At 44.4% G+C, this 15,288-nt stretch overlaps 1 protein-coding gene across 1 annotated transcript; it reads left to right on the forward strand.

Moving 5' to 3' along the window:
* The first annotated feature begins 118 nt into the window (after positions 1-118).
* MESD (mesoderm development LRP chaperone) lies at positions 119-14,859 on the forward strand. The gene is made up of 3 exons (XM_069766195.1): positions 119-298; positions 5,295-5,527; positions 13,222-14,859. The coding sequence occupies exons 1-3, from the start codon at positions 158-160 to the stop codon at positions 13,469-13,471; spliced, it is 624 nt and encodes a 207-aa protein (XP_069622296.1). The 5' UTR covers positions 119-157; the 3' UTR covers positions 13,472-14,859.
* The last annotated feature ends 429 nt before the right edge of the window (positions 14,860-15,288 follow it).

The following is a 15,288-nucleotide window of genomic DNA, read 5'->3' on the forward strand; positions in this document are numbered from 1 at the left end:
CCAATCAGAGGCAAGAACAGGCGTCGTCCAACTATTGGTTCCTTTATATACATTCAGCCAATCAGCGTTGGCTGTATGCCATCCGGCCCCTCCCCTCGGTGGTCTGTGGTAAGGATGACTCAGGAGGAGTGCGCATGTCCGCTGTTTGAGGAGGGTAATGGCGGCTGTCGGTGTGGGGCGGCTGTGTGTCGGTCTGCTGCTGGTTCTGAGCCTCACGGTGGCTGCAGAGGACAAGAAGAAGAAAGATATCCGGGATTACAATGACGCTGACATGGCGCGGCTGCTGGAGCAGTGGGAGGTAAAGACTGTGCCGCCTGAATGAATGAAGCGCAGCCTGAGTTACCCCGGCTTACCGGTGTCTCGGGGCTGCGGGACCCTGTACCCTACGGTCAGTGACTGATGTGTGGCTCGCAGCCACTTCCCATGACTAGTGGCCTTATACGCCCGGCAGGAGCAGCGCCCTCCGCACTGAGCAGGCAGGTCTGGGTATGACCAGCACAATCCCTCTTATGGTTGGGGCCGAGGACTCGTTGCTATTAGTGAGCAGCTTTGATGAATGACATTTGTTAATTTCTCACTATTTTCCAGATTCTAGTTTGCTGTCAGTGAAGGAGAACATTCTTGCTTCTACTCACTGGCTGCAAGCCTGGATACAGCGAGTAGTGACCGCAGCTGAGACGTGGATACATGTGCTATTGCCTCCCATAACCTCGCCCAATCTACTGACCCTCTCCATCATGTGTCTGTTATTCTGGGGTCCTGTGCTGATCCCATTGCCTGCACTGTATATGAGCCCCCAGGTGAGATCCGTACTGAGTGTATATATACACAACAGATTACACCTACAGGTCTGTACTTCTATTTAGCCAGAATGGATAAAAAATATCTTGCAGTGTGTAGCAAATAGGAGCGGTGACTGAGAACACCAGAAACTTGCTAGGTTCACATTGCGTTAATGGGTTAACGCTAACGGACTGCGTTGCACGGCGAAAATGTCGCAATTAAAGGGAACCTGTCACCCCGAAAATCGCGGGTGAGGTAATCCCACCGGCATCAGGGGCTTATCTGCAGCATTCTGTAATGCTGTAGATAAGCCCCCGATGTTACCTGAAAAAGAAGAAAAAGACGTTATATTATACTCACCCAGGGGCGGTCCCGCTGCTGGTCAGGTCGGATGGGCGTCTCCGTTCCGCTGCGGCGCCTCCTATCTTCTTTCCATGACGTCCTCTTCTGATCTTCAGCCACGGCTCCGGCGCAGGCGTACTTTGCTCTGCCCTGTTGAGGGCAGACAAAGTACTGCAGTGCGCAGGCGCCGGGCCTCTGACCTTTGCACTGCGCACTGCAGTACTATCCTCTGCCCTCAAGAGGGCAGAGCAAAGTACGCCTGCGCCGGAGCCGTGGCTGAAGATCAGAAGAGGACGTCATGGAAAGAAGAGGCGCCGCAGCGGAACGGAGACGCCCATCCGACCTGACCAGCAGCGGGACCGCCCCTGGGTGAGTATAATATAACGTCTTTTTCTCCTTTTTCAGGTAACATCAGGGGCTTATCTACAGCATTACAGAATGCTGTAGATAAGCCCCTGATGCCGGTGGGATTACCTCACCCGCGATTTTCGGGGTGACAGGTTCCCTTTAACGCCGTGCAACGGGTCCGTTAGCGCACCCATTGACAGCAATGTGATTTGTGCCAGTAGCGCATCGCTAGCGCATGCCATTTTCGGCACGCGCTAGCGATGTGCCGCTCTTTTGTGACGGACCTCTGACGCTGCTTGCAGCGTCCGAGGTCCGTCCCTCGCTAGTGCAAATCGGGGATCTGCGCTATCCGGGACGGCGAACGCGGACCCAAAATAAACATTGCATTAGCGCAATCCGCTAGCGCTATGCGCTTAACGGATTGCCCTAACACAATGTGAACCTAGCGTAAGAATAACATAGTAAGGCCGAAAAAAGACATTTGTCCATCCAGTTCAGCCTATATTCCATCATAATAAATCCCCAGATTTACGTCCTTTTACAGAACCTAATAATTGTATGATACAATATTGTTCTGCTCCAGGAAGACATCCAGGCCTCTCTTGAACCCCTCGACTGAGTTCGCCATCACCACCTCCTCAGGCAAGCAATTCCAGATTCTCACTGCCCTAACAGTAAGGCTACGTTCACATTAGCGTTCCGCTAATGTGCGTCGCTGTTGCGTCGGCGACGCAGCGGCGACGCGCCCCTATGTTTAACATAGGGGACGCGTGCGTTTTTTTGGTAGCGTTTTTCGACACGTGCGTCGTTTCTGACACTAGCGTCGGACGCAAGAAAATGCAACAAGTTGCATTTTTCGTGCGTCCGATTTTCGTCAAAAAACGACGCACGCGTCGCAAAACGCAGCGGTTTTGCGCGCGTTTTTTGTGCGTCGTGCGTTGCGTCGCCGACGCACCGGCGCGCAACGCTAATGTGAACGTAGCCTAAAGAATCCTCTTCTATGTTGGTGGAAAAACCTTCTCTCCTCCAGACGCAAAGAATGCCCCCTTGTGCCCGTCACCTTCCTTGGTATAAACAGATCCTCAGCGAGATATTTGTATTGTCCCCTTATATACTTATACATGGTTATTAGATCGCCCCTCAGTCGTCTTTTTTCTAGACTAAATAATCCTAATTTCGCTAACCTATCTAGGTATTGTAGTTCTCCCTTCCCCTTTATTAATTTTGTTGCCCTCCTTTGTACTCTCCCATGTGTTCAGGAGGAGATGGGGTTTATAAGGTTGAGATAAGTTCATCCTATAACCTAATGTGTTAATCGAGAGGAAGATGAAAAATCCCTTCCCAACTCCAGATATATACAGACATGTGAAGTATATATAGCCCATCAGTCACAACATATAATAAAGGCCCCTTCACATTAAGCGACGCTGCAGCGATACCGACAACGATCCGGATCGCTGCAGCGTCGCTGTTTGGTCGCTGGAGAGCTGTCACACAGACCGCTCTCCAGCGACCAACGATGCCGGTAACCAGGGTAAACATCGGGTTACTAAGCGCAGGGCCGCGCTTAGTAACCCGATGTTTACCCTGGTTACCAGTGTAAAAGTAAAAAAAAAAAAAACACTACATACTTACCTACCGCTGTCTGTCCTCCAGCGCTGTGCTCTGCACTCCTCCTGTACTGGCTGTGAGCACAGCGGCCGGAAAGCAGAGCGGTGACGTCACCGCTCTGCTTTCCGGCTGACCGACGCTCACAGCCAGTACAGGAGGAGTGCAGAGAAGCAGAGCGCCGGGGACAGACAGCGGTAGGTAAGTATGTACTGTTTGTTTGTTTTTTACTTTTACGCTGGTAACCAGGGTAAACATCGGGTTACTAAGCGCGGCCCTGCGCTTAGTAACCCGATGTTTACCCTGGTTACCAGTGAAGACATCGCTGGATCCGTGTCGCACACGCCGATCCAGCGATGTCCACGGGAGATCCAGCGACAAAATAAAGTTCTGGACTTTGTTCAGCGACCAACGATCTCCCAGCAGGGGCCTGATCGTTGGTCGCTGTCACACATAACGATTTCCTTAACGATATCGTTGCTACGTCACAAAAAGCAACGATATCGTTAACGATATCGTTATGTGTGAAGGTACCTTAATAATCTATTTTTATATAGTGCTAACATATCCTGCAGCGCTTTACAGGTTGCACTCCGTTATTATCACTGTCCCTTTTGGGGCTCACAATCTAAATTCCCTATCAGTATGTCTTTGGAATGTGGGAGGAAACCGGAGCACCTGGAGGAAACCCACGCAAACAAGGAGAGAACATACAAACTCTTTGCAGATGTTGTCTTTGGTGGGGTTTGAACCCAGGACTCCAGCGCTGCAAGGCTGCTGTGCTAACCACTGCGCCACCGTGCTGCCCCTATGACATATGAAGTATATACAATGTACACAACAGCCCATCAGTCATGACATGAAGTATATACAGTATGCACAGCAGCCCACTATCCACGACATATGAAGTATATACTGTATACACAGCAGCCCACTATCCACGACATATGAAGTATATACTGTATACACAGCAGCCCACTATCCACGACATATGAAGTATATACTGTATACACAGCAGCCCATCAGTCACGACATATGAAGTGTATATATATGTATATGTATATATATATATATATATATATATATATATATATATATATATACACACAGCAGGCAATCAGTCACGACATATGAAGTGTATATATATGTATATATATATATATATATATATATATATATACACACACAGCAGCCAATCAGTCACGACATATGAAGTGTATATATATGTGTATATATATATATATATATATATATATATATATATATATATATATATATATATATATATATATATATATATATATATATATATATATATATATATATATATATATATATATATATATACACACAGCAGCCAATCAGTCACGACATATGAAGTATATACTGTATACACAGCAGCCCATCAGTCATGACATATGAAGTATATACAGTATGCACAGCAGCCCATCAGTCACGACATATGAAGTATATATACACAGCATTCAATCAGTCACGACATATGGAGTATATATACACAGCAGCCCATCAGGCACGACATATGGAGTATATATACACAGCAGCCCATCAGGCACGACATATGGAGTATATATACACAGCAGCCCATCAGGCACGACATATGGAGTATATATACACAGCAGCCCATCAGCCACCTCCGTGAGCGGTGGGCAAGGACAGGGGCACAAGAATGAACTGCAAATCTTGTCCCTTGAAATGGATGATGTATTTCCTCCTGTATCTTGTAGCTAGTCTTAGGGCTCATTCAGGCAAGTGTTTAACCGGTCTGTGTACTGTCCATATACTGCTCACATACAGGCAGCGCACCAACCAATGCACGTCAGTTTGCTAGGTCCCATGAACAGTTTTGCCCACGGACTGATGATCTGCATGTAATAATCGCAGCATGCACCACTTTCATTCATTTTGCAGATCACTCTTCCATTATAAGTCAATAGGTGCTAAAAACCAATTGCATACGGTTCACCCTTTGCATGACATCTGTTTCTTGCAAATCCATTAATATGATTAACATAGTGTATTTGGCCTATTATTTTAAAATGTTGATGGAGAAACGGGCATGCAGCTGACGTACTGATGGCATCTGTATGATGTACTAATGACAATACAGAAGAAATATTGAACGTGTCTTTTTTTTCATGGATGATTTTGCATTTGTCATCTGAACCCGACCTTACTGTTCTCTTCTTCCTCAGAAAGATGATGACATAGAGGAAGGAGACTTGCCCGAACACAAGAGAAAGCCTGCCCCAGTGGACTTCTCAAAGCTTGATCCTAAGAACCCAGAGAGCATCTTGCAGATGACCAAGAAGGGCAAGACCATAATGATCTTTGCAACCGTGTCTGGAAACCCATCAGAGAAGGAGAGTGAAGAGATTACCAGCTTGTGGCAGGGCAGCCTGTTCAATGCCAACTATGACATTCAGAGGTAATTGGGAGGGTTTATGGAGGCTCTAGAATGTCTGGATAGACGGCAACTAAATTGCTCACAAATGTGAACAAATAGCATCTGGTTCCTAAATTCTTAGCCTGCGAGTCCTGGTTATTTTGTTGTTGTTTTTTTATAGTAACATAGTTAGTAAGGCCGAAAAAAGACATTTGTCCATCCAGTTCAGCCTATATTCCATCATAATAAATACCCAGATCTACGTCCTTCTACAGAACCTAATAATTGTATGATACAATATTGTTCTGCTCCAGGAAGACATCCAGGCCTCTCTTGAACCCCTCGACTGAGTTCGCCATCACCACCTCCTCAGGCAAGCAATTCCAGATTCTCACTGCCCTAACAGTAAAGAATCCTCTTCTATGTTGGTGGAAAAACCTTCTCTCCTCCAGACGCAAAGAATGCCCCCTTGTGCCCGTCACCTTCCTTGGTATAAACAGATCCTCAGCGAGATATTTGTATTGTCCCCTTATATACTTATACATGGTTATTAGATCGCCCCTCAGTCGTCTTTTTTCTAGACTAAATAATCCTAATTTCGCTAATCTATCTGGGTATTGTAGTTCTCCCATCCCCTTTATTAATTTTGTTGCCCTCCTTTGTACTCTCTCTAGTTCCATTATATCCTTCCTGAGCACCGGTGCCCAAAACTGGACACAGTACTCCATGTGCGGTCTAACTAGGGATTTGTACAGAGGCAGTATAATGCTCTCATCATGTGTATCCAGACCTCTTTTAATGCACCCCATGATCCTGTTTGCCTTGGCAGCTGCTGCCTGGCACTGGCTGCTCCAGGTAAGTTTATCATTAACTAGGATCCCCAAGTCCTTCTCCCTGTCAGATTTACCCAGTGGTTTCCCATTCAGTGTGTAATGGTGATATTGATTCCTTCTTCCCATGTGTATAACCTTACATTTATCATTGTTAAACCTCATCTGCCACCTTTCAGCCCAAGTTTCCAACTTATCCAGATCCATCTGTAGCAGAATACTATCTTCTCTTGTATTAACTGCTTTACATAGTTTTGTATCATCTGCAAATATCGATATTTTACTGTGTAAACCTTCTACCAGATCATTAATGAATATGTTGAAGAGAACAGGTCCCAATACTGACCCCTGCGGTACCCCACTGGTCACAGCGACCCAGTTAGAGACTATACCATTTATAACCACCCTCTGCTTTCTATCACTAAGCCAGTTACTAACCCATTTACACACATTTTCCCCCAGACCAAGCATTCTCATTTTGTGTACCAACCTCTTGTGCGGCACGGTATCAAACGCTTTGGAAAAATCGAGATATACCACGTCCAATGACTCACCGTGGTCCAGTCTATAGCTTACCTCTTCATAAAAACTGATTAGATTGGTTTGACAGGAGCGATTTCTCATAAACCCATGCTGATATGGAGTTAAACAGTTATTCTCATTGAGATAATCCAGAATAACATCCCTCAGAAACCCTTCAAATATTTTACCAACAATAGAGGTTAGACTTACTGGCCTATAATTTCCAGGTTCACTTTTAGAGCCCTTTTTGAATATTGGCACCACATTTGCTATGCGCCAGTCCTGCGGAACAGACCCTGTCACTATAGAGTCCCTAAAAATAAGAAATAATGGTTTATCTATTACATTACTTAGTTCTCTTAGTACTCGTGGGTGTATGCCATCCGGACCCGGAGATTTATCTATTTTAATCTTATTTAGCCGGTTTCGCACCTCTTCTTGGGTTAGATTGGTGACCCTTAATATAGGGTTTTCATTGTTTCTTGGGATTTCACCTAGCATTTCATTTTCCACCGTGAATACCGTGGAGAAGAAGGTGTTTAATATGTTAGCTTTTTCCTCGTCATCTACAACCATTCTTTCCTCACTATTTTTTAAGGGGCCTACATTTTCAGTTTTTATTCTTTTACTATTGATATAGTTGAAGAACAGTTTGGGATTAGTTTTACTCTCCTTAGCAATGTGCTTCTCTGTTTCCTTTTTGGCAGCTTTAATTAGTTTTTTAGATAAAGTATTTTTCTCCCTATAGTTTTTTAGAGCTTCAATGGTGCCATCCTGCTTTAGTAGTGCAAATGCTTTCTTTTTACTGTTAATTGCCTGTCTTACTTCTTTGTTTAGCCACATTGGGTTTTTCCTATTTCTAGTCCTTTTATTCCCACAAGGTATAAACCGCTTACACTGCCTATTTAGGATGTTCTTAAACATTTTCCATTTATTATCTGTATTCTTATTTCTGAGGATATTGTCCCAGTCTACCAGATTAAGGGCATCTCTAAGCTGGTCAAACTTTGCCTTCCTAAAGTTCAGTGTTTTTGTGACTCCCTGACAAGTCCCCCTAGTGAAAGACAGGTGAAACTGCACAATATTGTGGTCGCTATTTCCTAAATGCCCAACCACCTGCAGATTTGTTATTCTGTCAGGTCTATTAGATAGTATTAGGTCTAAAAGTGCTGCTCCTCTGGTTGGATTCTGCACCAATTGTGAAAGATAATTTTTCTTGGTTATTAGCAGAAACCTGTTGCCTTTATGGGTTTCACAGGTTTCTGTTTCCCAGTTAATATCCGGGTAGTTAAAGTCCCCCATAAACAGGACCTCATTATGGGTTGCAGCTTCATCTATCTGCTTTAGAAGTAGACTTTCCATGCTTTCTGTTATATTTGGGGGTTTGTAACAGACCCCAATGAGAATTTTGTTACCATTTTTCCCTCCATGAATTTCAACCCATATGGACTCGACATCCTCATTCCCTTCGCTAATATCCTCCCTTAAAGTGGACTTTAGACAAGACTTTACATAGAGACAAACCCCTCCTCCTCTACGATTTTTACGATCCTTTCTAAACAGACTGTAACCCTGTAAGTTAACTGCCCAGTCATAGCTTTCATCTAACCATGTCTCGGTTATTCCCACTATGTCAAAGTTACCTGTAGATATTTCTGCTTCTAGTTCTTCCATCTTGTTTGTCAGGCTTCTGGCGTTTGCGAGCATGCAGTTTAGAGGATTTTGTTTTGTTCCAATCTCCTCACTGTGGATTGTTTTAGAAATGTTCTTACCTCCCTTCTGAGTATGTTTTCCTGGGTCGTCTTTGTTCGAGTCTAATGTTTTTCTTCCCGTCCCCTCTTCTTCTAGTTTAACGCCCTCCTGATGAGTGTAGCGAGTCTTCTGGCGAATGTGTGTTTCCCAGGTTTGTTGAGGTGTAGTCCGTCTCTGGCGAGGAGTCCATCATACCAGTAATTCACACCGTGGTCCAGGAATCCAAATCCTTGTTGTCTGCACCATCGTCTTAGCCAGTTGTTTGCATCAAGGATCCTGTTCCATCTCCTGGTGCCATGCCCGTCTACTGGAAGGATAGAAGAAAAAACTACCTGTGCATCCAGTTCCTTTACTTTCTTCCCCAACTCTTCAAAGTCCTTGCAGATTGTCGGTAGGTCCTTCCTTGCCGTGTCATTGGTGCCAACATGTATCAGAAGAAATGGGTGGACGTCCTTGGAGCTGAAGAGCTTTGGTATCCTATCGGTCACATCCTTGATCATCGCACCTGGAAGGCAGCATACTTCTCTTGCAGTTATGTCCGGTCTGCAGATGGTTGCTTCTGTGCCTCTCAGTAGTGAGTCTCCCACCACCACCACTCTTCGTTGCTTCTTGGCTGTACTTTTTGCTGTCACTTGTTGCTGTGTGCCCTTTTCTTTTTTGCTTGCTGGTATTGCTTCATTCTTAGGTGTGCCATCTTCATCCTCTACAAAGATTTGATATCGGTTCTTCAGTTGTGTGGTTGGTGATTTCTCCATGGTCTTCTTGCTTCTTTTGGTCACATGCTTCCACTCATCTGCTTTTGGAGGTTCTCTGACACTTTTTTCACCTTCTGTGACCAGTAGAGATGCTTCTGTTCTGTCTAGAAAGTCTTCATTCTCTTTGAGTTTCAAAGTTGCTATTCTTTCTTCCAGACCCCGCACCTTTTCTTCTAAAAGGGCCACTAGTCTACACTTCTGACAGGTGAAATTGGATTCTTCTTCTGGTCGATCTGTGAACATGTAGCACATGCTGCAGCTCACCATGTAGGTTGTCACATCTGCCATGTTGCTCCTAGATCCTGCTGACTTGCTGTGTGTTTTCCTTCTTGTGTAATCTACTCAGCCAAGCTCTCTTGCAATAATGTCCTACAGGCAAAAATTTTGGTGATGCTTTCGAAGCAGCTGGTCCCGGCTGTACCCAACGATCTTCTAGCTTAGGGAGACTTCGCTTCTCCCAGAAGGCACCTGGAATATGCAAATTAGCCTCCTGAAGCTTGAATCCCTGGTTTGGTGATGCTTTCGAAGCAGCTGGTCCCGGCTGTACCCAACGATCTTCTAGCTTAGGGAGACTTCGCTTCTCCCAGAAGGCACCTGGAATATGCAAATTAGCCTCCTGAAGCTTGAATCCCTGGTTTGGTGATGCTTTCGAAGCAGCTGGTCCCGGCTGTACCCAACGATCTTCTAGCTTAGGGAGACTTCGCTTCTCCCAGAAGGCACCTGGAATATGCAAATTAGCCTCCTGAAGCTTGAATCCCTGGTTTGGTGATGCTTTCGAAGCAGCTGGTCCCGGCTGTACCCAACGATCTTCTAGCTTAGGGAGACTTCGCTTCTCCCAGAAGGCACCTGGAATATGCAAATTAGCCTCCTGAAGCTTGAATCCCTGGTTTGGTGATGCTTTCGAAGCAGCTGGTCCCGGCTGTACCCAACGATCTTCTAGCTTAGGGAGACTTCGCTTCTCCCAGAAGGCACCTGGAATATGCAAATTAGCCTCCTGAAGCTTGAATCCCTGGTATCCTAGTACCCGGCCTGTAGCTTCCCGATTATAGTGAAATGGGAAGGATAGGTCTGTGATTTTGCCAGGTCTTTATAGTCCCTTGATAATCTACATGTATTTTCCAAACTGCTGAACCCTGTAAATTGACCTAGCCTCATGTGGACACTGAGAAATAGTGTCTGTTTATGCCTGAGACTAGCAGGTTCTGTGTTGCTTAAGTGGCACAGATGACACTGCATTGGCGTATTCCCGGTGGGACGCTTGCTTTTTTTTCAGTAGGTATTTTGCACTTGTCCTTTTTCTGGGTAATAGGGCGCATGCACAATATCTGCTGACCATACACTCATCCTTGCAACCGTCTGCCAATATTGGCTCTGGCATTGTTTATTTAGACACCGTAACGTCCACAATAGTGTTGTGGTGCCGGTTACTGTGAATCTTGTCCACACCTATTTGTATGTTTCTGTGCCTTAATAGAAATGAAGGGTCTGTGGGTCTCCATCTCTCCTCAATAATACAGTGATGGTTTGTGTTAGTGATCTGCCAAATATTAAGCCCTTCATGACTTTAGAAGGTCACATACGTCATAGTCGGAGCGTACTCTAAGAGGCTCCTGTCAGTGCATCACTGACAGGTATAATGTATTGCAATGCATTATATAAGGGTACTTTCACACTGACGTTTTTTTTTTTTTAATACGTCGCAATGCGTCGTTTAGGGGAAAAAACGCATCCTGCAAAGTTGTTTGCAGGATGCGTTTTTGCCCCATAGAGTAACATTACCGACGCATTGCGACGTATTGACACACGTCGCAACCGTCGTGCGACGGTTGCGCCGTGTTGTGGCGGACCGCCGGGAGAAAAAAACGTTAAATGTAACGTTTTTTTGCTCCAGACGGACCGCTTTTTCCGACCGCGCATGCGCGGCCGGAACTCCGCCCCCACCTCCCCGCACCTCACAATGGGGCAGCGGATGCGCCGGAGAATGCATCCGCTGCACCCGTTGTGCAGCGCGAACAACGCTAGCGTCGGAATCTCGGCCCGACGCAATGCGACGGGCCGAATTCCGACGCTAGTGTGAAAGTAGCCTAAGCCATCAAATAATGAAAGTTAAAATCCCATAGAGGGACCAAGTTAAAAAAAAATATCACAAAATGAAGAAAAAATATTATATCAATAAATACCATATTTTTTTGATTTATAAGGGGTGTATCTTATCTGAATGTAGTATACAGGGGGAGGGGGGTGAGAGGGCTCGAAGGCAGGGTGGCTATTGCAGTGGTAGGAGTGGGGCGATGCTACAGGCCCCCGGCTGGCAGGAGGGACTGTTCGGTGATGTGAGGCTGCAGCGGGATGTCACAAAATGGCGGAGTGCCGTACTTCCCATCTTTTTCACTGTGGTGGACTGTAGGAAAATGGGCGCCGCATGCGCAGATTGAGATCTAGGCTCCCACCCCCCATAAGCTACCATAAAAGCAGACTATAACACGCACAACTATTTAATTTTAAAAAATTGCATCTTATAATCTGCAAAATACAGTATGTATAAACAAAAATATAATGCACACATTATGACTGCATCCGGAATGACCCGAACTATCAAACTATCTTGCTATTTAACCCCATCAGTGAACACCATAAAAAACAAAAAAAGGTTTATCAAACTACCGAACAAAAAATGTAACAAAACACAATCAAAAAGATAAATGTAAATAAAAATGCTATCTATGAAAGCGCCATCTTGTCCCGCAGAAAGCAAGCTAACATACAGCTCCATCAGCGATGCAAAAACAATTTTTTCCTGTAAAATAGCTTTTATGTAAAAGCCGCAAAATGTTAAATTATATAAATGTGGTATTGCTGTAATTGTACTGATCCCAAGAATAAAAGCCGCGCACATGTACGAGGTTTGTATAGCACAGGCGATGATGCCGCCTCTTGTAAGCCATGTTATCATGCCCACAGGTCATCCACCTGCCTGTGATTTTAAAGGGTACCCATGAGATATGGGCTGCACCTTTAAACCCTGATATACTGCGTTCTAATATGCTGTATATCTGCCCCCATTCCAGCCTGCAAGACAAGAAAGACCTTTTATTATACTAGTCTGTGGGGTGGTTTGATGTGATGGGTGTCACTGTCTTGGTCCGGTGCCTCCTCTCCTTTTGTGATGTCGTCCTCCTTGCTTTGTGTTGATGACACATCCTATGTCATCCACACTGTGTCCTGGCATCATGCTTCTGCGCACTGCCATACTTTTCAGTCCTGACTAGGGCAAAGAGTATGCCTGCGCAGGAGCAAGATGTCGAGGACACTGTGTGGACTCCGTAGGACGGCACCACAAGGAGAGAGGAAGCACCGGACCAAGACGGCAACACCCATCACACCCGAGTGCCCTCCAGCTGAGTATAATAAAAGGTCTTTTTGGGTTGGGGGCAGATACATAGCATATTAGAACACTTTATATCATGGCTGAAAGGTGCTGACTGTATCTCATATGGGACAGGCCTGGTGACTGGTTGCCTTTAACAACTTCCTTGCATGGAGATTTTCAGTTTTTCAGGAGAATGAAAAGTCATCCAGGCTCGCATTCACAGCTTCCAGCGTTTCTGTGCAGGTCTGCAGATTAATTCAACAATGTTCTCACAAAGGAATCATAAAATCATCAAACGTTTCCATTTCTGCACTCTCCATATCTAGAGTGATCTCATCGGATTAGTCCCATCGGATTGGTCCCCTTCAGTTCTCTTGTGATTGCCATTAAATTTTGGTGGCGCTTACATGCAGTGATACATTTAGGAATAGATCCGGACTTGGTCTTTTTCTTCAGTTCTGGTTGTGATTTCAGCATGTATGTAATTATTTCTTTGCTTCACTATAGGTTTATGGTGGGACCAAACCGAGCCATCTTTATGTTGCGTGATGGTGCCTATGCCTGGGAAGTGAAGGACTTCCTTGTGGGCCAGGACAGATGTGCAGACGTTACCCTGGAAGGACAGGTGTACCCGGGAAAAGGTGGAGATGGCAATGCAAAAGCCAAAAACTTGATCAAACCAGAGAAAAAGAAAAGTAACTCCAAGAGGTCTCCTATTGAAAAAAACAGAGCATCTGCTGCTAAGGAAGATTTATGACAGTGCCCTGACAGACGTTCAGACTCTAAGGACACCGATGCTTTTCTTATAACTGTACATGAACAAAATGTATGTGGCCGATTACTCTGAATCCAGGATCAGGCTCGCCTTACATCAGGCTTGCATAAGAAATTGCTTCACAGATAGCAGACAGCAGTGAGAGATTTTTGTCCTGTGGACCAATTTTTCTATAAAAATTGCATAAATCTCAAATCCAACGTTGCTGGAAGGTCCTCCCCTTCCTTTTTCCTCAGATTATGCTATTACTCTTGTACATGCATTCATTAGGCCAGGCTGGAAGAAACCTACCATGTACTGCCAACTAATTCTTCTGTCCATTATATAATTATTGCTTTCCTCTGATTTAGTTATGAAGGACACAGGTGAGAACATCGGAGCAGATGTTCATAGCAACTGCTTTATACATGAGAACATAAAATCTGCCACGGACACTTTTTTTCTAATTTGATGAAGAATTTCCCAGTTTATTTATATCTGCTCAGTTTTCTCCTTTTAGCATTGCAGAGTGGTGTTCTGTGCTGCAGTATTAGGCATCTTATAATCCAGAAAGTCTTTTTAATGGAATTTCAATGTACTGATTTTATGTCCCTTGTCCTTTTGTTTCCCAGAGTAAAGCTGCATCTCAGGAAGGTCTAATTTATCTTCGACATTATCTGGATGGTTAAAGTGTAGAGGCCTCTAGGTTACACCAGGACAAATGGCTAATCTGCTAGTGACCTAGCTGAACGCTTCCCTGCACTGGTAGATACAAGTTAGGCAAGATGGACAGTAGTTATTGGGGGGTTGTACCTTATTTTTTTTTTTTTTTTTTCATATATGTAGGGTCTGGTCTGATTCATTGTTACACTCCTGATCTCTTTTTCTTCTCCTTACCAAAGTGGACGTCCCGTTTCACAAATTATTTTTCCATAGACGCTGCAACGCACAAAATAGGAAAACTGAGCTTTTGTTCACCCTCCCAGAATCCAGTAATTTAGACAGCATGAGCCAGTCAGCTCAATGATTGGCTGCAGTGCTGCCGGCGTGACATCACGCTGCAGCCAATCAACAAAAGACTGAAGCAGTGGCAGAGAGGCAGTGCTAAACTCCCACGTAGGGCAATCGTGGCTCCTTTTCTTATCTTATACATCGCTGAGTTTATGGACTGCTAATTTCTGAAATGGGACAACCCCTTAAATTATGAATATCAGATTATCATAGACGGCTGTCTTCCTCAGTATTACTGTGCCTGATACATTGTATGATATCTGGATATTTTCTCTGTACAGACAGCGTCCTATATATTGTGCCAGTGACCCTCCTCTTTTACAGCAATGCTTTTATATGGCCCTTTCTTCTTAGAAAATAAAATGTTATTAATATGTTTGTATTTGTGTTGCTGGTCTTAAGTTTTTAACCCCTATAGCCCCCAAGGGTGGTTTGCACATTAATGACCGGGACAATTTTTACAATTCTGACCACTGTCCTTTTGAGGTTATAACTCTGGAACGCTTCAACGGATCCCAGTGATACTGACAATGTTTTCTCGTGACATATTGTACTTCATGATATTGGTAAAATTTCTTTGATATTACCAGCGTTTATTTGTGAAAAACGGAATTTTGGCGAAAATTTTTGAAAATTTTGCAATTTTCCAACTTTGAATTTTTATGCAATTAAATCACAGAGATATGTCACGCAAAATACTTAAGTAACATTTCCCACATGTCTACTTTACATCAACACAATTTTGGACCCAAAATTTTTTTTTTTTGTTAGGGAGTTATGAGTTAAAAGTTGACCAGCAATTTCTCACT

This window comes from Ranitomeya imitator, chromosome 4 (genome assembly GCF_032444005.1).
Source record: "Ranitomeya imitator isolate aRanImi1 chromosome 4, aRanImi1.pri, whole genome shotgun sequence".
NCBI lineage: Eukaryota > Metazoa > Chordata > Amphibia > Anura > Dendrobatidae > Ranitomeya > Ranitomeya imitator.